Source organism: Ammospiza caudacuta, chromosome 1 (assembly GCF_027887145.1).
Source record: "Ammospiza caudacuta isolate bAmmCau1 chromosome 1, bAmmCau1.pri, whole genome shotgun sequence".
Taxonomy (NCBI): Eukaryota; Metazoa; Chordata; class Aves; order Passeriformes; family Passerellidae; genus Ammospiza; species Ammospiza caudacuta.
The window spans coordinates 123506844-123533905 of NC_080593.1; the positions used below are offsets into that span (position 1 = coordinate 123506844).

General features: G+C 39.7%; 1 protein-coding gene across 1 annotated transcript; it reads left to right on the forward strand.

Annotated features, from left to right (window-relative positions):
- The first annotated feature begins 6173 nt into the window (after positions 1 to 6173).
- PI15 (peptidase inhibitor 15) lies at positions 6174 to 26394 on the forward strand. Its single transcript, XM_058818467.1, has 5 exons — positions 6174 to 6446; positions 21748 to 21866; positions 22086 to 22218; positions 22386 to 22501; positions 26259 to 26394. Exons 1-5 carry the CDS (start codon positions 6174 to 6176, stop codon positions 26392 to 26394), a joined length of 777 nt encoding a protein of 258 aa, XP_058674450.1.
- The last annotated feature ends 668 nt before the right edge of the window (positions 26395 to 27062 follow it).

Here is a 27062-nt window from a genome sequence, read left to right on the forward strand (position 1 = left end):
ATGGGCAAAAAAACTGGCTGGATGGCAGGGCCTAGAGAGTACTGGTGAATGAAGTAATATCCAGTTGGTGTCTGGTCACAACTGGTGTTCCCGTGGTTCAGTGCTGGGGCCACTTCTGTCTAATATCTTCATTGATGACTCCAATATCTTCATTGATGATGGATAATATCTTATCCAATTTAGGTTGCATATTCAGACAAATTTTTTCACTGAATGGTTTATCAAACTTTAGAACAGGCTGCTGGAGATATTTAAAAAACATGTAGATGTGGCACTTACAGACCTGGCTTAGTGGTGGACTTGCCAGTGCTGGTTTAACAGTTGGATTTGATGATCTCAGAGGTCTTTTAGAATCTAAATGATTCCATGATCCTATGCTCCTAAAATGAATACTCTAAAGGTCAGGAGAAATACTGCAGAATATACACACCCATTCTCCAAAATGAGTGCCAAGTTGCTATGTATCTTTGCTTTACATAGAAAAAGAAATATTAGAAGTGTTGAAAGTGACATAATGCTAGAGTAAGAACCTGATTGGCAGATGAGATATGTTGAACACCCACTAAAATATTATTCTTTTTCATTTCACTACTCTTCAAAGTTCTAAAAAGGATGCCTCAATCCAGCAGAAAGGAAACGTGAACTTTGCACTTGGAGTGAGAAATGTTGATTTTTTTAGTATTGATATAAACTGTATTTTTCAACTTCATTTTCAATTATAGAGATGCTTAAAACACCATATAAAGATACTACATCATCAAAGAGCTATGAGAGAACAAAAAAAAAAAAGCTTATGGTTGATTATGATGATCACACAAGACAAGCACTGAAGACACTACTCTGATGCTTAAGGAGATTTTGTTTTATAATTTATCTATCCAAAAAAATTAAGTATTGATGCATTCATCTGTTTTCTTTATGCTGGTTATGATAAGATTCCTAAGCAATGTCCAGAGCACTGAAATGTGACAGAATAACCAAAGGAAACTCTGGAAAATAGATGCCTGAAATGATAAATACACTTAGCCTACTAAATTCTTAACCCTTCTGCTTCCCTTCTCTGTGACCAGTGGTTTCTGCTGATGTGTCAGTGAGAAGAATACTGATTTTATCAGTGTCTCAAAGTGTGCTAATTACCTCATTTCTAAGAAATGTTATATTATGACTGGCAACAGCTCTTTAGCATCCACTCTATTCAGCAGGAATTTCTTGGCAGAGCAGAGCTCTTGATAGATGTAATTAGCATTTCCTCCCGTTATAAATAATTGTTCCTCATTTTCTACTAATTCTTTTCTAGGCTATTGATATATTTCCAGTAACAACAGACAAACCTGAGCAAACTGGAAGTATCTTTCTTACGAGGATAGGCTGTGGAAGCTGAGCCTGTTTAGTCCAGAAGGAAGACTGAGAGGGCACCCCATTAATGCATGTAAATATCACAAAGGTGGGGGTCAAGAGGACGGTGTCAGACTCTTTTCAGTGGTGCCCAGTGATAGGATAAGGAGCAATAGCCATGAACTAAAACACAAGAAGTTCCACCTCAGCATGAGGTAGAATTTCATTACCTGAGGGTGGCAGAGCACTGGAACAGGCTGCCCAGTAGCGGTGGAGTCTCCCTCTCTGGAGACATTCGAAGCCCATCTGGACTGTTCCCGTGTCACCTGCTCCAGGTGACCCTGCCTTGTCAGGGGGGTTGGACTAGGTCATCTCCAGAGGTCCCTTCCAACCATAACAATTCTGTGAAATTGTTTCATGAGTCTTCCATATGCCAGTTTTGTCATTGTTGCCACCCAATCCTATGCCATTGGCCACACAGTATATTAAGGATATTAATGTTTATGTTTGGTGAAAGTTATATTTTTCCTTGTCTGGAAAAAAAGTATAATGCTGAGAATATGATTGCCCATGTCATACTTATTTTATCTTCTTTGTTTGAAGTTTTGTCTTTAGTACAGTTTGAAATAGTGGGTAGGATTCAGTTGAAGATGAAGCCACCAAAAGTGCTCTCTATGTATAATCTGTGTGCTTAAACCTCCAGTGTAATTGACAGATATAGTCAACACAATCAGTGATGTTCAGAGTTATTCAAGCAACCTTCCAGGGTATGTGTCTGATGTGATTTGAAAAATATGAATGCGTGAGGTTTTCTAAACTTTACTGTGCTTGGATATACAGGACAGGAAAAAAAAAACCACATGCATTTTAGACTTCAACTGTATGAATTATTGTCTGCCACTACAGATATAATATCAAAAGTATCTCAAATCCCAGGCAGGTATTGTCAAGTTATTCAGAAGTAAAATAAATTGTAATAAATATTTCAAGCTTAACTGCCTAATATTAGCAATCTACATAAAATTATTTTGCTATAAATATGTTATTCTTAAATTACAATTCAGCATTTATAAATTCTTAATTCATTTACTAAAATAAATGTCACTCAACATGATGAAGTTCATCCCACTTTGTTGAGCAATGGGTAATCACCCATTACTCAGAAATTACGGATTTATAGTCTTAATGAAAGGAATACACTGCCAAAGAACCATGACTATTGTGAGTCATCATTTTTATTGTGCAGTGAAGGTAAAGATGCTACATTTAATAAATTTATATCCTGTTCATTTTGACCCACACCTTTGTACACTCAAGCCTTTGTCATAGGCTTATGGCCCAGACAAAATCTAGATCTTATGCTAATATATTATATTGCCATTTCTCCTTTTCTTCCTACACACGAACACTAGTTCTGTGAAAATATAAATATTTTCTAGTGAAACCTTGAAATCTAGACCATTTCCTAGAACTGAGTCTTTCAGAAGATAAACTGAGTTATTTTTCTTTCTTAGTTTCTCCTACATTCTTTTTCATTCTTGATTATATAACTTTTCTCACTGGTAACATTTGCCGACATTAAGTACAAGAATTATTGCCCTTTATTTTTTTTCCAGACTGCTCAGTAACCATTTTGTGGGCATCTTGGCTGGCACATTCTTTTCTTAATTCGGTTTACAGATATTTTGACTCATTCCAAATCTTACTAATGCTCTTGTCTCTGGCCCATAATGGTCTTTTATCACAGGTCTGATTGTTTGCTTTGTATTTTAGGAGATGGCTGAAGAGTCAGGAAATAGTTCTTTTTGTGTATGTTGCACATGGTTCCATCCACTTCTTAATTTTCTCCTTGCAGATGTCTTTGATGTTTTTTTTCTTCATTCCTCTTCATTTTAGACATTCCTCTCCTTGGCACAGACCTTCATGAAAACTTCAGGGTGGCTTCATTAGTCTTGTTTGCTAAATTTCATTCCATCTCTAGTGATTAACTCTTCCAGAAGAAAACTGAACGCACATGTGCATGTGATTGTCTTTGCTATCCGACTTGCCAAGCCTGAGAGTTACTATCATGTCTTCATTATTTGCAACTCCCTCTTGACAACTGAGCAGTACAACACACTTGGGGTGAGATACTCTCACACCCAAGAACCTTTCACATTCACAATAACTTTTTGCAATAATGCTTATTAGCTTTGCTCATTGCCTTTTTTTTAAACATTTAGGTGAGTAGCTGCACTGACTGCTTGTTGACATAGAAACAAATAATTAGACGGTAAGAGAAATAAAATAATTTTCTCATAAACTGGTCTGTTTGTAGGGAAGTACAGCTCAGTTTTACAGACGTGAAAGCTGTGGCTATTTCACATTTGGTTATATATCCTTGCTGTTATGTATAGTGCCTTGTATCCTAAGAGCCTCCAAGTACTGCCATGAGGTATGAGGAAATAATTATAGCACTCTAAAATGTGACTAACTAGTAAAATCTACCCTCTGAACTTCCTGACATGTTAAGTTGGTGTCTTCCCTTTGATAACTTATTGCAGCTCAGATGAAATCAAAGGACCTGCGGCAATTCAAAGGAGCTGAGAATTTTTATTGTATTCAAACAATGGGAAGACAGTTCCTGACATTATCATGAACAAATATGAACTTCATTTTAGAAGAAAGAAAATTGAATGAAAGGAATCATCCAACATCTAGTCTTGCAAGGACAAATTATGTCTTCAAGTTTCCTGTATAATCATGCAAAGGAATACCTGCAGCTTAAGTAGCAGTTTTGGACAGGCTGGGCATACATACAGTAACGTAACGTAATTATGATATTTTATACTTAACACCTTTCATCACAAAGTACACTATCAAACACTAGTCATTTGATCCTTACGACATGTCTGTAGAAGCCTATTATACTGTTGTAGAGATTGCACGCAGAGATTAAATGGTTTGGGTTAGGCCACACAGCAAGTGAGCAGCAGAGCCAAAAGGAGAGCGTGAGTGTTGGCTTCCAGCCCTGCGCTCCAACTACTGGACTGCGCTTCCCTAATACTTAAATCCCATATTGCTTCTCTAACAGAGCTACTGAAACTTTTGAGCGCTCCTAAGTTTTGGTGTAACATCTAACTTGTCGTGTCTCTCTCTCCTAGCTCCTTTATGATGTCACAAAGCGGTGTAATGGCACTTTTAAGTGCCCCATTTCACAGGCTGCCCCAGGTCGCCCAGCCCTGGTGGGGGTCAGCCTGACATTGTGCAGCTCCCATACGCTGCCCCAGTGCACAACTGCTGGCTGCTGCTGCTGCTGCTTCTCCGCTCGCTTTCGTCATGGCCTCGGTGTTGTGCCCTCAGCTCCGCCGTGTGAGTGGCTGGACCATTCTGTGCTTAAAGAATTCCAGCTATAGGCTAGCTAATGGGAAACAGATGTCGCCCTGGCACCGCCGGGAGCTTTCGGTCCCGCCGCTCCCGTAGCTTCCCACTGGCAGACGTTCAGGTAACAGCTTTGGGACGGCCACGGCCGCCCGGAGCTCTGCCCGTGCCTCGGAGGGCAGAGGGCGAGGGAGGAGGAGAAGGGGGCGAGCGGAGGGGGCCCGGCCTGGGCAGCAGCCGTGCCGGCCATGGATGGAGCGGGGCCCGGGCTGCCCGCCGGGGCCCGGGACACCGCGCTGCCGGCCCGGGCCGGGCCACGGCGGTGCACGGAGTCCTGGGACCGGGACAACAAACGCAGGTTTGCAAACTCTGCGCTCCGCGCTGCGCCGTGGGGCTCGTGGAGCTGCGAGAAACAGCGCTTCCCGAGCCAGCATGATGCTCGGGAAATGAGGAGAAAACCAGCCGCGGAGGGGGAAAAAAAAAAAAAAGAAAAAAAAGGTAGGAAACGCCGAGTAGAGAGTCTCTCAGGCTGCCTCTCTGCGCTGCATCAGGCGGGGGTGTGACCGAGCCCCCCCAGCGCCCACCCTCCGGGTGCCACCCAATGGCTGCCGTGGGCTCGCACGGCCCCTCCCGCCCGCCCCGGCCGAGCGGGACCCGCCGCGACACTGCCCGCGCTGCTGCACAGCCCGGAACGTATAAAGGCTGTCAGCGGCTCCTCTGGCCAGAAGCTTCACAACCAGCACGGTTTTGTTCTTTGGGGGGTTGTAATAAGAGACACTTCTTCACAAAGGTTCATATCATCACATAGGAGAGTGCTATATATACTGGGAGAACAATAGACTCTGTTCTTTTTTTCTTGGTATTATCCAGAGGTAAGCCATTCAGTTCCATAAGTTTCTTTGCATGCAGTTTTATCAATGCTCATCACACTTGGTGAACTTAAGATTTGAATGCTATTTCTAAGATGTCCTGCTTTCATGCTATGTTTTCTTCTACCTACTGGTTTATGTCTGCCACATTGTGTCAAAACACTCCATGCCTATGGGGTAGGCATAGCCTAGGATGTATTTTTAATTTTCTGTAGAAAACATGATGTGAGGTTCCTTGCAGTCTCCCTGTTTAAGATCTGTGGTGTGGTTTATGGACTGATTGGGTGTGATTGCACTGTCACTATTTCAGGAATACTACCAGCTCTGACCATGTACTTCATTAGGATACCTCATCTGGTGTGCTGTAGTAAGACCATCATCACTTAATACAGCTACTGAAAATTGCTCAGCAACACGTGTTCTGCCTGGTTTGTTTTTATGATTGAGCTGACAGAATGATTTTTCTGACAGCCTGCTTGTTCACTTTGTCTTGCTACACAGATGTACAGAATCACATCTTTGGTATCTTCTCTTCTACAGATTTGCTTTCTACTGCCCTGACTTAAAGCAGAGTACCTCTGTGGTCGATCTGTCTCCTTTGGCCCCAAAATGACAGTAATTGCTGCAATCAGTTGTTCTCTCTTATTTTCCATTCTCTGTGAAACAAGTGCATTAGTGTTACCCAACTCCACTGACCTATTCTTGTCAGACAATAATTTCACTGACATCAAGACAGCTTTGGCAGCTCATCTGGACTCTGCAAAAATTCCCAAAGCCAGGCGGAAGCGCTACATTTCACAGAATGACATGATTGCCATTCTTGATTATCATAATCAAGTCAGAGGCAAAGTTTTCCCACCTGCTTCCAACATGGAATACATGGTAAGTGAACTGTTTATTTCAGAGTAAAACAAACTGTAAATCAGTGACCTGATTTTCTTAAACAAATTGTAATAGTTTAGTTAACTAAATAAATTTTTTAAAATCTATTATTGCTTACTAAAATGTTCTGTCCTTATGTTTTTCAAGCTGCATTAACTTCAGCAAGCAAAAGCTGAATGCTGAACTCTGAACCTCTTACTTGCCCTGTTCAATTTTCATTTCCATGTGTAGTCCCAATTAAATAAATGAAGTGGTGAGTTAACTGCTTGTTGGCCTGAGGAATTGTATGTGATCACAGGCAACCCAAAGTGTTAAAGTGCTCATCATTACCCCCATAGTTTTTGTGGAGTACACTGAAAGTCATTGCCTTGATGTGGGCAAAAAGACACACAATGAACCTTTCTTATTTATTTCACACATATTATGTATGGAAGCAATATGGTAAGACTGTTTGCAAAGTAATTCATCTGTCTCCTCTTCATGTGTTTTTCTTACTGCATGTTTTCTGTGTTCACCTAATACCTTTATCTTTCCATCAAATGCAATGCTGCTTTTTAAGGTTTATCTAGTGTGTAGGATTTCAATGCGCTCAAAAAAAGTATGTGGCAGGCACATTTTCTCCTTATTGGAAAATACTTATGGGAAATTTCTGTTCCTGCAGGTATGGTAGAAGTTAGACATTCACTGTGATCTCATGCTGCTTTAGCACTACTGCCTGAAGCAGTATTTGCTACTTCGTGTTCCAACTTTGCATACATGCATAATGTGGGCCTCTAATATTAAACATAGGTTGTCCAACATTTTTTTTTTACATTGTAATTGAGGTATTCACGGTGTTTTGAAAGCACAGACAAGTTGTGTCAGCACCATAATAAATGCTAAAGACACAGTTTCTCATATGACAGCAGACAGTTAGTAGGTTTGAGAAACAGGACACCGTCAGCTTGACATAAAATGGGGATATCAGTAATAACAGCTCCTCCTTTGTAGCAGCTAATGACTAACAATTTGGACATCTTTCTATCACAGATGTTACCTAAATCTGAATTTCATCATATAATCTGTTCAGCATATCCCAGCAGCACCTCAGAATGGTGAGTGGTCTCAGAATATTGCAGGATGAAGACCATAGGCTGAGTTTCAATTCTGGTTAAGTGGAAAGGTCAGAGACAGAGTGGTCAGAAGTCAAGCTCAGTCATCACTTTCATTGCTGTGCTCTCCACTGATGTTTCCTTTGACTCTGTGTAAATAAATTTTGTTGTAATGTCTGAGGGAATGGCAGCCTACCATACCCTTCCTTGGCTTGTGTGTTTTAGAAATGTGCTCCTGCAGTTTGCTTAAGTGAAGCCAGCACCCTTTCCTATTCCCAAGGGATTTGTAAGTGCAGTGTTCTTAGCCTGTTCAGTAAGGAACCCTTGCAAATAGAAAGCAAGCTTCCTGGATTTTACTGATGCTAAGATTTTATGTATTTTTGGTGGGTATTCTGCTGCAGCTTTACTGCAACATAGATACAAAATCAAGACTGAAGTCATGCTCTTTACAGCTGTTCTTTTCCTGTTCTTTTCCTTGCCTTTCTTACTATTGCTTTTGCCAGTAGCAGCCAGCCATGGGATGTACCTGTGTTCCTGGCAACATCAGCCCCAACAGTAGCCTCAAGTGCAAGGACTGAAGGCTTTCTTTTACATTTGGTCTGAAAGTACTTTGTGACTTCATGCTGCAGAATTCAGATCAGCACCTCAAGCTATGTAGGTAATGAACCAGAGTGCAACTTGAGCTTGAATCCCCAAATGGCAGCCACCCCTCTGCCAACAATTCTCTTTTAAAATTGTCTAAGTTCTGTGTGTGTCCCATATAACTACAGAGCAGAAAAATGCTCAGTGAGCAGCATCACACAGGGTGTGCTCTGCCATCTGCATTGTGGTCCTGGCACCATCTGTGTAACTTCTTACTTCTCTGACTACAGAAGGATTTTGGTAGGGAGGCCTGGAAGATGACAGGGTGCTGTAAGCCATACTGAGACTGGAAACACCATTATCAGTAACTGAGTTTGTTTTGTCCATTCTTTGGTCTCTGAATAATTTCAGTGTGTGGTGCAGCATCTATTGTGTCTTACAGGGACATGAGGTTGCTGCTGCTATATAAAAAAAGATGTTATGTTTCTCAATACTTATTTTCATAAATAAGACAATGAACACATTGTCGATAACAACAGACAATGTGTATTTGTGCTTGAAAGAACCTTACAGAGTGTGTGTTCCTTTCCTGAATGCTATGGAAAAGTTCTGGGATAGTGAAAAAAATGGCCTATCCCAATTTCCCTAACAATGACTAAAACGGATGTCACATGTTAGAGAACTGGAATTGCTTACAGATGCAGTAGATTGTGGAAATCTTTTTAAGTGTGTTGAAACAGAGAAAAACTAAGCAGTTTTGAAGAACTAGAAAAATATATTTTTTCATCCTTTCTATGTTCACTGTCATAGTAAATTGTGTTTTGCTGTTTTTTCCTAATTCTTTTAGGAGCTGTTCTTATTAATTACTGTATCACATTCTCACTTCTGTGCAGTTCCATTTGCTTTTATTTCCACCTCCTGGGTGGAAATAAAACCCCTTCAGGGTTTGGTTTCATGGTTTGGTTCTTGTGATTCCAGTTCTCCACACCCAACCTTTTTTGGGGCTTTTCTACTTGACACATTCTTTTCCTCTCCTTGATACAGTCTGCTTCTCACATGTCCAGTGCAGCTGCAGATACTTCAGACTCCTTGGGTGTTATTTTCTTTGCCCTTACTGTCTCGAAGGTTTATGTACTGTAGGACTTTGGATGAGAGGTGTGGAAGAACAGCTTTAAATGCACATGGGTTGGGCAGGGGAAGTTCAGATAAGCAGAGCTGGGAAGCGTTCTAGATCTCTTTGGAAGAGGTGGGTCTGAGTGCCGCCCCAGCGTGTTGTTGCGTGCAGCCCCCCACGAAAGCAGACAGCTGGGGAGTCAACATGGTGGGAGGCATTGCATCAGTCCCCAGGGAAAGAAACTGGTGTGTCTTGTGCCAGTTACACTTTGGTAAGTTTTTCTGTCGGGACATTGGCACCCAATGTGTTAGATTTAACAACCAGCTGTTAGATTTTACAACCAGCTTTTGGTTCTGGAGGTACTGATGCCTTCAACTGGAAGTTTTTCTACACGTACAAATCTAGTCAGCATATATGTGAAAGAAAATGAAAGAAAACAAGAACTTCCAGGACTGTAATGCAGAATTAGTGAGTCTTTTTTTTTAAATTTGGACCTTTTTCTTCCTCATCCTGACAAAGTCTTTGCTTGTGCTTTAAAAGTTGAGGGCATACCTGCAGAAAGAAAGATGACACCATACATCTGGCCTGACAAAGGGTGAAAATCATCTGCTTGTCTTTGCATGTTTTTTGTGGAAAAAGCAGAAAGATTCCATAAAATTCATGATTCAGAAAAAGTTAGGTGTAGAGTTGCCAGCAGCTGTCTAGTGTGAAAAGTATGAACATCTGTAGTTCCAATGGAAGCATGTGAATGAAGAAATCCCTTTTTCTGAATGCTAATTCTGTATTATAGAGACCTATTTTGCCTTTCTGGAAGATCTCAGCAATTTGGTAGGCCAGTAAATATTTTCAAGATATTGCAAACTGAAATTTGAGTCTCATAAAAAGTCTTTTAATGTGCATTGGCACTATCTTTAGGCTTCCAAAATATTAATTCACGAAATATCTGTTCCTATGAGGATCAGAAGTTATTTTTACTTTTCCTACAGTCATTCCCACTTGAGGCCAGTTTCTTGAAAGTCTGTATGGTCTTTGTTGTATCCCACATCACTGTGTTTGTGCAAAAGCTGGTCAAGCAGGTGCTTGTGTACAGACATGCTCTTTAAATCTTTACATGCAGAAGCAGTAACTTATATTAGTGGGCCTTGATGAGCACTGAGCACCATCCTCCATGGCATTCCCATGCAAAATGGGAAAATCTGTTTGATTTAAGAGTTCTCTAAGGTGATCTGAATAAGTTGTTGAAGAGCCATAGCAAAGGCCAGTCATGAGTAGTTTCATTGCTGGATCTGCAAGGATGAGTCCTGAGCCCAGTATGGATCAACATAGTTATGAGTGGACTGGCAGTAGCATGTCTGAAGTGTAATAGAGGCAGCAGGATTGCATACTCAAAAACATGTTTGTGGAATGCTGGCTGAAGATTTTAAGTGCAAAAAGTGCTCTAGATAAACTCGAGCCTGCTGATATACCAAAGATATTCAGACAGACTTTCAATTCTTTTTTGTTCAGTAACTGCACTTTCATATTTGGGAAAGTCTGCCCCTGGTTAAATTTTGTCATTTTAACTCACTTTGTAGAACTCAAAGTAGTAAAAGATTCCCAGACTAGCCTGAAATGAGTTAGTTTGGCTACCCAGGAGTTATTTAATGTTTCTCATGAGCTGATGGCACAGGAACTGGAAGAGAATGGAGAATTTCAGTATATTAATATCTAGTAAATCCACATAAAAGACCATAATAGACTAAACAAAGGAAACGACCTATTGTTGTAGAAGAAAAGTAGCTGTGTTCAAAAAGAAGCTCCTGTAGTCCTGTGAAGAAGTCCACGTGTGTCATGCTGGAAATATGTATGCTCTGTGTGGCCCAGGGACGGCTCTCTTTGCCAAGGTGATGTATTTGGATACTTCCTGTCCCAGAAAATTTGCAGGTAACTTCCAAAGTCAGGTCAGAGAAGCAAGGTATAACCCAGTAAGTGCTCACAAATGCAAATAACTTCCTTATTATTTCACATCTAAGTTTAAAAGTCTTGATAAAATTCTTTTGCTGTCAAGGTGATCTTAAAAATATACTGAGATTATGCAGTAAGTGATGGGTAAGACAAAGTCAGAAAAAACCCAGAAAACCTACTTCAAGTTTTCCAAAGTTCTGCTTAGTACCAAAAGCCTTTTGTATGGACATGGAAAGAGTGAGTTAGGTTTTTTCTCTCCAATTCAATAGCATTTCTCATAAATAAACCTCTCAACCTGTTTACCTTTTTTTTTTTTTTTTTTTTTTTTTTTTTTTTTTTTTTTTTTTACTGTTTTCATTGTGGTTTCTTACAGACCATTCTAAATCTTTAAGGACATTTTGTTCTTGAGTCATTTGCCCTGGCTTATTTACATGGTCCCACTGCAATCATACATGTCTGTGAGTAAGGATTGCAGGGCTAGTTCCTTCAAGATTTATGTCTAATGAGTTGGATAGAGTCTCTTAATCCATGTACTTTATCCCTGGCCTGTTGCAGGACTTCCTTCTGCATTACATACATATGGTTTTCATCTTGTCTACTCTTGAACACTTAAAGTGATGCTGTCTCAGTCACATCTCTTGGCAAATATTTTACCTTAGGAATAGAAATTATTTCCAAATGTCTAACCTAAATATTTCCCTCTAAAGCTCAGATAATTAATCTTTATATGCATTTTTAAACTGCCAATAGAATTTCTGTCCTTTTTCATTTCAAAAAATTACCCTTTACATATTTACTGGCAGTTTTCTTGGCATTAAGATGCATATTATCTTTCCTTAATTTGCATGTGCGTGTCATTACAATACTTCTGTGAATTGGATCAAGTTACAGTTGCACTCCATTTACAGTTCCTTAGTTAAATTAGTCAACAAGAGCCTTGGATGTCAAAGATTAGGGCCATCATTTTAACTGTGCATGTCTAACTGCCATAATGCAATGAAGAATTTACTGTAGAAGTTACTGGCAGCATACTTTTTCCATTCAGTAGCCCTGTTCCCTTAAATCCTATATACATAGTGAAGCCTGAATAAAGTAACCAGATGACGAGTCGGGGTGTGAAGTTCTTGATATGCTTTTCATCATGCTAGAGCACAAAATAAATGCAGGTGTAAATTCCACCTCAGTCTTCTGACAGATGAGAGCTCAAGATGCTTGGAGGTTCTCCAGTGTGGGCCCCCAGTCTGCCATGGCTTTTTGCTTGCTCTATGCTCGGAATTCACAAGTGAGGTAATAACAAATGAAAGGAGTACAATGGTGGAATGAGTTCACTGGTTCCAGTTTCTGCCTCCTACCACTCAATTTTCTGTTTAGACAATTAATATCCGTTCTGCCTAGTACCATAACGCAGCACCAGGAATGCCTGGGGATCATGGGCAAATGAATTCTGGAATAGCGATCCTCTCAGAAAATTAAAACAATATGTAGGGAACTGATGTGGCTCACATGGTTACAGTTAATGGTGTCTGTCTGCATCACAGCCTGGAAAGGAAGCACTTGTTTCACAGCAACAGCAACTCAGCCTTTTTCTGCAGTGGAGGCACAACATGGCCACTGACGAGAGAAAGCAGGAGTAAATGAAGCTTACTTTCTGCTGATTCTGGCATAATAGACTTACCTAGCTCTCTTTTGCCTCCCAGGTGAGTTCAGCCACTTACGTATTTCCTAGTGCACCAGTGTGAGTAAGGCAGCACTGAACTGCTTGGCTATCACTGACATGTAGGGTGTTGCCCATTTTTCCTGCAGTTTCATTGACAGAAAGCTAGAAAAGCCTGTTCAGTCTCAGTAACTGGTGTTATCTAGGGTCCAATCCCAGTGGATATTACTGATAAGAAGTACAAAAGCCATCTATTATGTTCAGAGTGAATGATAGACCTCTTCAAGAGTTGAATGGAAAAGGCCCTTCCTAGAAAGCACTCCTTGAAGAATCTGAAGAACTTCCCCAAAAATGCTGTCTTGATAAAATTTTGTGGAAAAGAGTGACTGTGTTAAACTTGCTTTGGTACTAGAGCTCTGTTCCAATTTTTATGCATAACAACTTTAAAATATCCATCTTGATGGTGTTTTAGAAAAGAATATTTACATTATTTAAATTTAGTATTAGCAGAAAACCTTCTAGAAGTTTAAACAAACAAAAAACAACTTAGTAAAGTCTCAGATAGAAAAGCAGCCTGCCCAGAGGCCTTGGAATTAGACATTCCTTTATTATTAAATGTAGCACCTCTTGAACTTCTTGGCTAAAAACAGAGACAGGGCATTTTTCACAAGAATCTTGATCCAAAGTACACAATATTTTGTTTCATACATGAATGGAGATGATAATAACCTTAAACCTCTCAAAGTTTTTGTCCTCTTTCTCTACCTGAAAAGATAAATAGTCTATCACAGGTCTGTGAAAATGTGTATCCTAGAGGCAGCAACAGATGGAAGCCCCAGGATAGCCCCTTGCTTGCTTTTGTGCACAGAACCTTCAGCTCAGGCTCCTCCATGGATTAATGCATCTGCAGGTGCCCTGGAATGGGGTCTGAGGTCTATTTAAATGAAACTGAGATTTAACTGGTTTTGCACATCTATCTGTCAGTGATGTCTGTTAATCTGTATCAAGAGAAAGAATCTTAAACTGAGCTTTCTTTTTCTGAGAATAAAGAACTATTGTTCTTATTCTTTATTCTGCAGAAAGAGGAAGCTTCTGAGTGTTTTCTTTTAAGTCATGGTGTCATATCTTTCAGCTAGAGCTACTTAGAAAATAGTATTTTCTTTGAGAACTTTTAAAGAAATTAAGAACATTTTTCCTTTTGATGGAAATCTTCAGTGGTTAATAACAAAGAAAAGCAGAATATATTTTTTTCTATATGTAAGAGAAATGAAGCACCACAAAATAAACACATTTTCATTCCCGTCTTGTATTTCTAAGAAAATACAATTTGTTCTGATCATATTTAAAATGATATAGGTCAGACATGCTCCTTTTCAGACTTCTGACCAATTGTGAGGGTGACACGGAGCTAGAATTTGGTCCTTTTTGTTACCACTTCTAAGATAAGCTGTTGCCAATTAAAATAGTCCTTGCAGTAGGTTAGAAAAGCACTGAATATTTTAAGATATATAGCTGTGATATTTAACTTTTCCAAAAGCTAAACAAATAATAGCATATCAGAGAAGCTTATTGTTATTAAATCTGACAGCATACCAATTTTCTTTATTTCTTATTGTCTGAAAGCCTGATGCCAAACATGAAAGGAAGTTCAAACAACCTTTAAAAGAACAAAAAATTTCTAGTAACTAGAAAAAAAAAATTGACTAGTAAAAAAATTACTAGTAACATAGTAAATCTTCAAATGATAGCACTTTGTGTTTGCACCATGTAGAGTCCCAGGAATATAATCTTCTATGTAAAACACAGGCTTGAATTTTCATAAGAAAAGTATTTCTGGCAGTGAGGTTTCTTGGGAATATGTCTGGTGATGCCTGGATTGAGCCAGACCTTCTAATACAGAGCCCTTCAGATGTTTGGAGGTTTGGAGGTTAGTGTGACTCAGATGTTTGGAGGTTTGGATATATGAGGGTAAATTTACTATAAAACATTGCACAGTTTTACTTTGAGTTGCAGTGGATTGTTGGACAAGCAGCTTGATGTATTAACCCTCTGTTTATTTGCAGAAGAATGACATATGGAGCTGTCATTCCCATCCAGATATTTTTTCTCTAGAGGGTAGACTGGAAATTTTCTGTATAAACTTTCTAATTATTACCTAATGCACATGAGAAAGTACCTGCATGTGTCGTAGGCACCAATTACAATAAACATACAAAAGTTTCTAACAGGTGGTCGTTGAGATAAAAAAAACCAAAAACATATTCTTAGAGAGAGAGAGAGCCTAAGGTTCAAATGATCTCAGAGCCTAAATAAATATATAAAGTTTGCCACATCTCTGTGTAAGTTCCAATGAGCTCATATGTTTTCATTACACCGTATGTATTGAAAAAAGTGGGAGCAAGAAGACGAGGCTCTGTCAGTCATTCTGCTGTGAAAGCATGCAGGCAGAAGGGCTGTTGGGTTGTTTTACTAAGCTTTCTGCCAGATTTGGGGTAGTGGACGTGGTGGGAGTCCTACAGAAAGTTTCTAAACTTGAAAATGCTGCATGTCTCACTATATGAAAGAGAAGGGGAGCAAATGTGTGCCGCTGTGGGATTTGAGACGGGCGCTGCACGCGCGAGTGTGAGCGGTGCGAGGCTGGGTGACCCGTGAGGACAGGACCTGTGTGTTGCAGGGTAGCAGCCTACATCTGCTAATCCACCCTGGGACTTGCACGAGCAGCTGTGGAATGCAGCTGCACAGATGGACTGGACATGTTGGATTTCATCCCTTGGCTTCACAGTGTTTTTATCACAGGAAAAAATTGCTTGAGTCAAGGTTTACTTCTCTCTCGCTTGCTGCCATTCTGGAAGTGAGAGCTTTTGATCTTCAACTAGGCAAACAAAGAGAAGCAGGGAGCTACTGGAGAGTAAAATAATATGTTTGAGGTGGAAAGGCTAATTTTTAATTGATCATTGCTAAAAGAAGGTCGTACTGGCCATCTTTCTGAGATGCCTAAGAATCGCTAGAGATCTGTTTGTGTGAAATAACAATCTGAATATCACTAATATGAATCCACAGTAAACATATATAAATGAAAAAGAAGATGCCAAGACTGGAAAAAAAATTGCCACTTTTTATTGCTTCAAAATATAGAAGTGCTACCATGCAACTCTCTTCAAATTGTGTATCCCAGTATTTCATTTGCCATCTCTTTATGTAACTAGACTTGTGTAAAGAAGCTTTTGCAGAAAGGAGTGGTTAAAACAGTGAACTTTACCTGTTTGCTCTGGATTTATGTTCACATCTCAACCCAGTGTTTGTCACTTCAGCTGTAGAGTTGATGGCAGCCAGCTGAGGTCTGGTAACACCACAGCTGTCCTGGTACTATGGGCAGCAGCCCTGACTAAGGGAACTCCTAGGAAGGTAATGAGTGACCAGGATGTGTATGTTTTGCTTAAAGTACTTGTTTTACCATTGGGAAATATGCATAGTGTTATCTTAGCTGATATGTCGTTTAAAAAACCCCACAACAAACAGTCCAAACACAAACAGTGAGGCACTGAGGGCTGCTGCTGGTATTTGATATCCAGAGCAATGCTCTGCTAAGGTTCTCTTGTGCTCTTTTTCAAGTTAGGAGGGCTTCCCAGTTACTGGCAATAAAAATGTGGTGGGAAAGATTAAAGATCATGATGGCAAAAGAAGAATTAAAACAAAGGTTTGGATTGCTGGAGTGTTTTACAATGATCATTAGCACAGTCCTTAGGCTACTAGGTAAAAGCATATCTTTATGGACTCCACAATTAGCCCACATCTTCTATCTCACAATCTGTCCACTTTGAGGGAAGGAGCACTCCTACTTACCAAACTTTTTTCATATTTTCTTTGTGACAATGAAGGCTGTAAATTTAAGTGGTTCTGTAAACATCCAGTTTACCCACAGATAACCACACAGAATGGGAACATAGTGAATACAGTGTATGGCTGTGTATTCTGTTCCCTTTGCATTTAGATCACAAATTCTTGCTATCTGTTGCCATTAATAAGAGTTTCAGACTACTTGAAGAGATGAGGAGAGGTCATTGTCATTTGAGTGATGGGTTTGTCTCCTAAGACATTTCTTGAGCAGAATGTCAAGAAAAAGCTGCTCCATTTAAATGATTGAGGACTACAATTCTGCCTGCAATGAAAATGAGCAGAACCATGTTTCTAAGTTTTAGTTAAAAATTGTTATGTATGCAATTCCTCAAATTAAAACCTAGGTATCAAAGTAGGAAGGGAACAGCCAGTGTTTTTTCAACAAATGTCGTGAACAGATCATTATAATATTGTAGTTGTTTTCTTTTCTTTTTCATCATCAGGATGTTTATTCAGCTTCACCATTGTTTTAATACATAAGAACATGGTTGTGACAAGGACCTCCAGTTCCAACCAAGCACAAAAGGACAATTTCATCCTTTTTACACAGAAATTATCTAAGAGCAACTGAGAGACAGCTATAGAAACAGCTATAAAAAGGAAATGTATGAGGCAACTGTGACCCACAATATTAAAAGGCTTTCCTTGGTTAAGGAAGCCCACTTTTTGGGTTTCGAGAAATTTCATTCAACGTGAAAGAGATTTTGTTTTACACTGTATTGCTTATTACACATTGTGGGGATTAAATATTTTACTATTTGTTTACAGAGGGAAACAAGCAAAATCTAGGATTAAATTCTGGCTCACTGGCAAAATTCCTGCTGACTTTATTAGTGCTAAGATTTTACTCCTAACTCTCAGCAAGCACATGCTGTGTGACTGCAGAGAACACTCCAGAACTGCCTCATGAAGTGGTCTCAGATGTTGAAACTCCCCATGTAGAAACAGTGCCCTGTTCCTTGAGATGTAGTTTGGAAGTGTTGTTTTGCAGGGAGCAGTACAGAGAGCACAGTCAGAGAGCTTTCTAGGAAAATAATCTTTGGCTCAAGAAAGAAAAATAAATTGACCAACGGATGTTCATTTCAAGTTGTCGGTGGCAGTGTGGTGACAGGCTTTAATTCTGTTGTGGCTCAGTTTGACCCAGTTGAGAAGTGGGGAGGTTTCCATGGTGAACTAAATCAGTGATCTGGAGTTTGGGGGGCATCTTTATACTGGATGGAAGGTGACTTCTTCCTCAACTACTTGCAACCTAGCAAATGGAGATTAACTGTCCCCAGGGAGTGGATGATCATATTTTGGCACTGGGACTTTGCATGATCAGCATTTCAGGATGAGTCACCTTCTTAGATCTTAACCCACTGAGTATGGAAATATTTTTCCTTTTTCTCTTTTACAATTTTGTGTTCATGTCAGGCAGCTTTTTTGGATGTGTTTAATAGGAACACTGCATTGCCCATATTTCGGTTTGTAATTTTTTTTATCACTCAGTTTCTTTTAAATTTTTTGCTGATTAACTTGAGCTTTTTAATTTCTCCTTGTACAGAAACTGTCCCTCTCACTTTCAAGTTACTTCAGTTTCTCTTTCTAGGATATATTTGTATTTCTTGGTATGCTATTTATCTATGTACACATAATGAAACCACACGGCTTTAAAATCCAAATGTCTTTGCTCTGTTCTCTTAGATGCCCAAAACAGGGGGTCTGAACTCTGATAAAAGTTAGTACAACTGTGGACTCAGGATCAGACTTTTTTTGAAAAGGTGAACTAATGTCAGTCTCTTATAATAGTTTGGTTCACAATGAGATAATATTTTTCACTTTCAGCCTTTATTAATTGTTTGCCTTTTTATAGAAGCATAGAATGGTTTGGGTTAGACAGAATCTTAAAGATCATCCAGTTCCAACCCCGCTGCCATGGGCAGGAACTAGACTGGTTTGCTCACAGCTTCATCCAGCTTTGAACACTCCCAGGGATAGCGCATCCACAACTTATCTGGGCAACCTGTTTCATTGCCTCACCAGCCTCACACCAAATAATTTCTTCTTAATATCCAATCTAAACCTAGCCTCCTTCAGCTTTAAGCCAGTTCTCTCTTGTTCTATCACTTGATCCCAGTGCAAAAAGTCTCTTTCCAGCTATTTTGTAGGTTCACTTCAGGTGCTGAAAGACTCTGTAAGATCTGCCTTATGTATTCTCTTCTGCTGGTGATCATCTAGAGCTATTCCTAGAAGGACTGAGACCACTTTTTCATCTGAAAAAATGAAGTAAATAAGGAAGGTGAGGCAATCAACTTCTCCCATGAAACACAAGTGATTTACATAGCTGTAAGGGACTGTGTAGAGACTTTTCACCAGCCTGCTAATGAAGGAATGGAGGAAATTTAAAGATTCTGCATATGCACCCCTCCCCCTTATCCCTGAGTCAGTAGTTATTTTTCCTTCTCCTTGTTTCTATTTTTTTATGTTTGCCAAAAATTTGTCCAGAGAGGGATCAAGAGTGAACAGATAATGGAACGCAGAGTGCACTATACATGACAAACTCACAACACTTTAACTGAGTTAGAAACCACAACTCAAAGCTTTACCAATGCAGTGCTGCAGCTGATTCCTGATAACCAGAAACGAAGCTGAGAAACAAAAGTGAACTAGAAATGCCCTCGCTGTCCAAGGCAGGAACTGTGCCTTGCTTAGTGTTAATAGTGAAAACCTAGTCCATTCTTCACATTTTTTTCAAACACCTAACATGCTATTTTGCGAGGCAAATAGCACACAAAAATGTGCTGGGTGGAAGTTGAGATGTTGGCGCTCTTTGTACGAACACAGAGCGCGTTTAGATTACTGTGGGAGTGCAGACAGGGCACTTGGGAGCAAGCACGCAAACCTCATGTTCAGCCTCCTGGCAGGAGCACTCGTGCCAGAAGTGTGATTAATCCCAGCAAAGGAGGGTGTTTATGGGGTGTCACAGTGCTGGCAGAGCAGCCCCTTATGGATGCACACCAGGCAGCTGTGTTTGGCCCCACATGCTGGATCTGTGAGCTCCTCTGCTCCCCTGGGCCTGGGCAGGCTCCAAACACTGGCTGTGGCCCCAGTCTCTCAGACACACTCCCCAGACACTCTTTTATGTTTGTACCTACTCTTTAAGCTCTCTTTTTGGGACCACTGCTGTACCACAGGGATTATAAAGGGGTTTTTATACACCGGCCACATGCAGCTAGTAAACTTAATGGCAGAGACACAAAGCAGAAGAAATGTCTATGCACAGTTTTCTTCGCCTTGGGCCCTAGAGCATATCCTGGGTTTTGGATTTTTTATCTCCAATTCCTCCAAGAAATGCTCATAATTTTTCAGGTCTGAAGTCTAACCAAGTTAGCCTTGAAGCCAGTTCCCTGGCTTGAAGAGTATTCCTTTGGAGCATACTTCTTCTTAGGACTTCTGTCTTTTGTCCTTGTACTAGCAGTCTGATTTGACTTCATCCTGGAAATTTTCTGAACAGGTCTAAAATAGGCCTTCTCTTCTTTATGCACCATCCATTTTACCATCCCTAAGGTGGTTCCACTTGAGTGGGAAATGATTTCTGTTAAGGAGAATTTACTGGTCTCTGTTGTGCTTCTTCATCATTAATCGAGGAGGTACCTTATCCACTCTGTATTTGAAAAAGCGTGGTTCAGTGGTCTAGAAATTTCATAACATTTACTAAATTTTGTCATTCTCACTAAGAGAAATGTCACAAAATATAAGAGTCAGGGCATGAATTATTGTCCTAGTCAATGATCAGTCTTTTCACTCTTCAGGTTTGTGAAATTAAAACTGAATTCAGTGTTAAAAATTATTATTAGCTCATAGTACAGAAAATATTTGTGATGTGGCCCACTTTACCTTTTGATAAGTTAATTTCTGACTTTGCCTCTTATCTCATGCCTCAGAGAGCATACTCTTTATTTCATAACCACTCAAGATATATGAGTTTGTGTTTGTGTTTAAAAAGCACTGATGGTCTATATAAACAACTTTACTCTGTTCTGCTCTGCCTTTCTACTTCAATTCACTACAACTATTCTGCACCTAAACACTCCAAGAAGGGTATTCCAAATATACATGTAATTCCAGAATCTACAGCCTACTTGGGTATCCCTTAAACACTAAGATATACTAGGATTTGTGTGCTCTTGTAATGTAACAGTGAGATATCTTTATCAGGAGTTCCAGTGGTGCAGTAGTTTCTGTTGCCAATATCTCCATTATTTCTGAGACAAACCTGTTTTGCTGTGGAGAAAACAGCAGAGTTACAAATCAAGCATGTAATTGAGCAGGGAAAGCATATAAAAGAGACAGTGTTTAAGTTCACTTGTCATGTTTCAAACATTGGAGAACTTAAGAAGTCAAATTGTCTGTTCTTACAGAGCTGTTATCTTTTTTATATCAGGCAGTGAGCAATGCCAGTTCCTGTGCAGAATAAAGTAGTGAAATATATACTGTACCTGGAAACTATCCATAGTCTTTGCCTTTGTGGAATCCCTTTCTTGACCTTGTGACCTCAAATATGAAGAGCTGCCACACACATTGGCTCTGGCTATAGATACTCCTGAGGTCCTGTTCCAAATGTGTTGGGGGTTTGTGGGGTATGTAATACCTATGCTGGATTGTTATTCCCTGTGTTGCTCTCCTTCACTTTCTGTCTGAGTCCCAGCCAACATTTCACTCCTCTCCACACATGGATCTCATCAGCACAGAAGGGAAAATGGTAGGAGAATGCCTGTTTGGTGAAGGGCTTTTCAGAAAAAAAGGGAGAGATCAGAATACTTGGCTTCCTCTAATGATATGGGAGGGAATTCTGTCCAGCGATAGGGCAAATCCCACTGGATTCTGTACATGCTGCTCCACAGTTCTCTTCTTATTTCCTGATGTGATATATCATGATGGTATATTTGTGAGTTAAGGTACTTGCTTCTTTTGTTCTAGCACTATGATCATTATATGCTTTTTTTCTGTTCTACTGTTAAGGATACTTTATTTTGTCAGGTTTGGGATGAAACTCTTGCCAAATCTGCTGAGGCTTGGGCTGCTACATGCATTTGGGACCATGGTCCTTCCTATCTTCTGAGATTTTTGGGCCAGAACCTGTCTGTAAGAACTGGAAGGTAAGAGGTTAGCCTACAAAGCAATTATTTTGTCAGCCTTTGAGCAAACCAGATCTTGGATAGATGCAGGTGTCCTCCAGTATTCTACATCTATATCTATAGAATATATCTCTACCTGTCAGTGTTCATTTGACTCAAGAATATTATTGCTTAATACTGTGACTCTGGTGATGTGAAGCAAAATCTAAAATGATGTTTTTTTCTTTCTTTTCTTTCCAGATATCGATCGATTCTCCAGCTGGTAAAGCCATGGTATGATGAGGTGAAGGATTATGCTTTCCCTTATCCTCAAGACTGCAACCCTAGGTGCCCGATGCGATGTTATGGACCCATGTGCACCCATTACACACAGGTTATATAAATTTCCTCTATTCAAAACCTCATGTCCAAAGCTAAACTTTCCTATGATGTATTTATACCCCTCTCTCTCTCAAATAAGTGTATGTGTATATCTATAAATATATGTATATGTGTATTCCTTTTCAATTTGGACTTCACCAATAATAAATATTTATTCAGATGGTTTGGGCCACTTCCAATCGTATAGGCTGCGCAATCCACACGTGCCACAATATGAACGTCTGGGGATCTGTTTGGCGGCGAGCTGTTTACTTGGTATGCAACTATGCCCCAAAGTGAGTTGCTCTCTTTTATTTTTGTTTATTTTTATACTTTGTGCATGTTTTGGTCCTCTCATAGGACTGCTTACTCCTTTTTCGGCAGCATGACCTCTCTTTGTGCTTTTTCTGTGGGCTGCTCTTTTGTTCAAGCTTTCCATGTGAACGTATGGAAATGTGTGACTCCAGTGTACAAGGAGGAAAAGGAACCAACTTGATGTGTGTGGAACAAAACAAAAAACTGGTTTTCTGTTATTGCTGTTTTTATTATTAGTAGTATTTTCTTCCTTCTTTGTGCTGACTTCACTTTACTTTGAATTCTTTATTTCTTCACTCTTTTATAGATAGGCATGGTGGACTAGACTTCCTCAGGTAAGCAATCCCACCATAGATCAGGCTCTTGAGTTACTGACAGGTGGGCCTGTGCAAATCTTATGAAATTCAGTCAGGCCAAACACACCTGGATTGGGTTAATCCAAGCACAGGTAGAGGCTGGGTAGAGAACAAATTGTTTTGAGGAGATGGATTTGTGGGTGTTTGTAGATGAAAGGACTTGTGGGTGTTTGTAGATGAAAAACTCAATATGACTTATCAGGGCATTCATGCAGCCCCAAAACCCAACCATAGGCTGGGCTGCATCAAGAGAGATGTGCCCAGCAGGCAGTTCTTTTCCTCTACTTTGCTCTCCATCTGGAGAGCTGCTTCCAATTCTGTCTTTATTAGCACAAGAAAGACATGGGCCTGTTAGAGCAGGTCCAGAGCAGAGCCACCAAGTTGATCAGGGCTAGAGTAGCTCATTTATGAAAGCAGGCTGAGTGAGTTGGGGCTGTTCAGACTGGAAAGGAGAAGGCTCCAGGGAGATCTTGTATGAACCTATTGGTACCTAAAGGGGTACCAATACAAGAAAGCTGGAGAGGGACTTTTCACAAGGGCATGTAGAGATAGGACAAGAGGGAATGGCCTTAGCTTAAGGTGGGTAGGTTTGGATTAGACATTAGGAAGAATCCTTTGCTGTGAGGGTGGTGAGGCACTGGCACAGTACCCAGAGAGGTTGTGGACTCCCTATCCATGGAAGCATTCAACACCAGACAGGACGGGGTTCTGAGCACCCTGGTCTAGTGAGAGGTTCCCTTCCTATGGCAATGGGGTTGGAACTAGTTTGTCCGTAAGGTTCCTTCCAACCCAAAGCATTTTGTAATTCGTTCTTTGATGCATGTAGTTGCCCAAGGATACCTTTGCTTATGACCATGCTAGCATTGCTTTCACATAAAGTCCATCAGCCTAAACTCCATGGGTGCAAATCTATCTCATCTTGCCTTCCATATTAGGGTCTGTTAAAATACAGCTCACAGACACCCATAGGTGGCTATATATCCCATAACTTGCATATGTCAGTGTTAGGTTGAAATGCAGAAATTAATTTTCTACCAGCATTTCCTAGACATCATCCCAAGCTTGCCTTTGGGTGCAGAATGAATCAGTAAAGTGTGGCTCTGGGAGAGTTTCATTTTGCAGTCTGGTTTTCACCACTGTTGCAAAAGCTGCACAGACAGTGTAAGTGGCTGCTTGCTCTCTCTGTGCATTGGGCAAAGACACAGTTCTGTATAGGAACCTGAGTGTGATTAACTGAGCATGTTTTCCATAATCTCTTAGTGGCACAGGTCCATTTGCGGTAAAGAATATGCAAGAATATGTCATTACTGTACCCGTTACATGAGTAAAAAGAATTTTTAAAGGTTTTGCAACTGAAAAAGAGATAGGATTTTGTAAGAAAATTTACTTGGGGAAAAACCACCTTTTGAAATCAAGGAGATTTCTCTGTCCTTTTGTCTTTAATATTTACTGGAAAAGGATGGTAAGAAGTGAATGTGAGGGAGCAAAGAATAGGCAGCAAAGACTCTATCTGACTTATAGCTCCACAACATGGACAAGATGAAATCAAAGATTCTAAGACAATTTTTTAATCTATCCTAATTTGAAAAAAAATTAAAATTATAAGCTTTCTGGAATACTTATCTCATTTTCATATATTGGAATAAAATGGATTTATACATAAGGCATTTTTGGAAACTAATTTAGTGTTTGTGTATCAGCTAGCAATGAATTAATGACATTTTATATTTTCTGAATCTAAAAATCCCACAGCTTCTTGAACAGCTAACCAAAGCTTGAAGTTGCAACCTCTTTCTCTATGTGAGATACTGAGCAGACCTCTCAGTCACAGGAAGTGGAATCATGATTTTCACATCTACTTCTTGCAGAGTCACAAAAATTATATTGAATGATCTTCCCTGGATTAATTTTGTATTTCTAGATTTAATTGAGTTGAGGCTTAGGGTCCTTGGGCACACACAGAAGTCTCTTTGCCACTCAGTAAAGTCTGTGTCCTTCTGAGTAACCAGCACACCAGAAGCTCCTCTAAAGAGGGAGTGAATATGACAGCCCCAATCTGAGTTACTAAGATTGGAATTTGGCAAAGATTTAGGATTTAGAACTCCAGTAATTTTCCCTGATGCCATGCTGTAACATGGAAAAATATTTATGCTTCTGAAATGAGTGTAAACCCCCTACAGTTAAGGAGCATGATTGCAGTTTAGAAAGTCCCCAGAATATCTAGTGGTCTCACACAAATCCACCATGTGTTGCATAGAAAATGAAGCAGAAAGCAGTTTTGAGCAAATTCTGAATTTCCATATCTGTTATCAGACTAAATATATTTCCTGAGCACTTAATCTGCTGTACACATTTGGAAGAGAAGTAGGAATGAGCAAATTATTTGAGATTCCTATTTTCTTCCAAGGCACAACCCAGACTAAGGCTTTTGATCCAGTGTTATTGGCTGGGAGGTGGGGAATGACAAAATGTTTCATAAATAATTGCATTACTCACTGCTATTCCACGTCACATGCAAACTAAAGGAAAGTTCTCTGCTCTGTGAGACATAACATTTAAATAAAAATCTAATTTTAACTTTCTGCCTACATCATGAGTGTTACATGATTCTCTAAAAGTCTGTGGTTTAGTTAAACCCCTTTAAGTCTGGATGTGTTTTTCAGATGTTCCTAGATGTTTCAGAGTTACCTCTTTTCACATGATCACTCTCCAGACTTTGTATCCCTTTCTCCCTAGGGTCTATTGCACACCTCTCTTCACCAAGCACCCTACTTCTGCTCTCATTTGCATCTGTGAGACCTCTGGAAATGCCCCAATCCAGTTCCTTTTAATAGTTTTTTTCTTCCTTTTTCTCTAATCATGAATTCAGTCTCAGAGCTTCACCATGTGAACCTAGGCTGGTGCAACCTAAGAGTAAGGTTTCACTCAGTTTGTTTATCCATCTGCAAAGCACAAGCTTTTAAGAGAACTGCCAGAGAAAAACGTGCTCAAGGAAAACCTTGCACAATTGTTCATTTTGCTATTTTTCATAAATATAGATCCCCAGTAAAAAATTCTCTCTCATGAGATCAGAGAACCAAAAATCACTTGGTTGTAGCAAAACCAAGAAGACTGAGACTTCACCACTGAGACTAAAGGATGAGGAATGGATATTACTAGCCTGGATTCACATGGTCATAATTCCGCTCTTTCTTGGGAATTGCTAGATCCATGTTTATCAGTAAACTACAGCAATAAACTAATGTCATGCTTTTAGTAACAGAGCATTTATGGGACATCAGTGGAGACATTAACTTTAATCACTCAAAGCATGTATGGTTGATGATTTTTTTTCTTCCACTCTGAAATTATTAAGCATTCTATTTAATTTTTTTATTTTCAGGGGGAATTGGATTGGAGAAGCACCATATAAAGTTGGAGTTCCATGTTCAGCTTGTCCTCCAAGCTATGGAGGTTCTTGTATCGACAATCTTTGTTTCCCAGGAGTAACATCAAACTACTTATACTGGTTTAAATAAGTTAAGGTTAACATTATTTTAAAGAAAACCCACAGATGAGTAACAAGAACCTTGTGTATTGAATTTTGCACATATTATATATAGAGAGATATTGTAATAATACTCTGATATTTTCTTTTTGTATGCTTTTGTATAATTAGCTTTCAAAGTACAGTATAATTTGGTTTTAACACTTCGGGATTTACAACTCACATTATCCCTTTCAGATTAACATTTTGCTGAAGGAGAGCAAACTCATTTTAATCTTAGCAAGTGTAGCTTCCTGAAGATTAGATTATAGTAAAAGCACATCAGAAGACAGACTATTACTTCCTTTTAAAAGTAATAACTCTAGCAAGAGAAGGGTCATTGTTTAATACTGTGCTTCAAAAATGGAGTGTGACATGCAAAGGAACAAATTGTCCTCACACTCCCAATGGTTCCTCCTGTTTACACCTGTGCTTTCACCTGCAATGTCAGTGGGACACTGAGCAGAGGAAAACATATGTGCAAGAGAAACTGCAGGATATTACCTACCTCATGCACAGCATCAATTCATTTATGGTGTTTCAAGAGTTCAGCACATGGCTGCTGCTATCACATGTCTGTGTGCAGACAGGAGTATTAAAGAGAATGAGGAACCACACTGACTAAGATGCAGTGGCTGTTAATTCACATGCCTAAAGTCT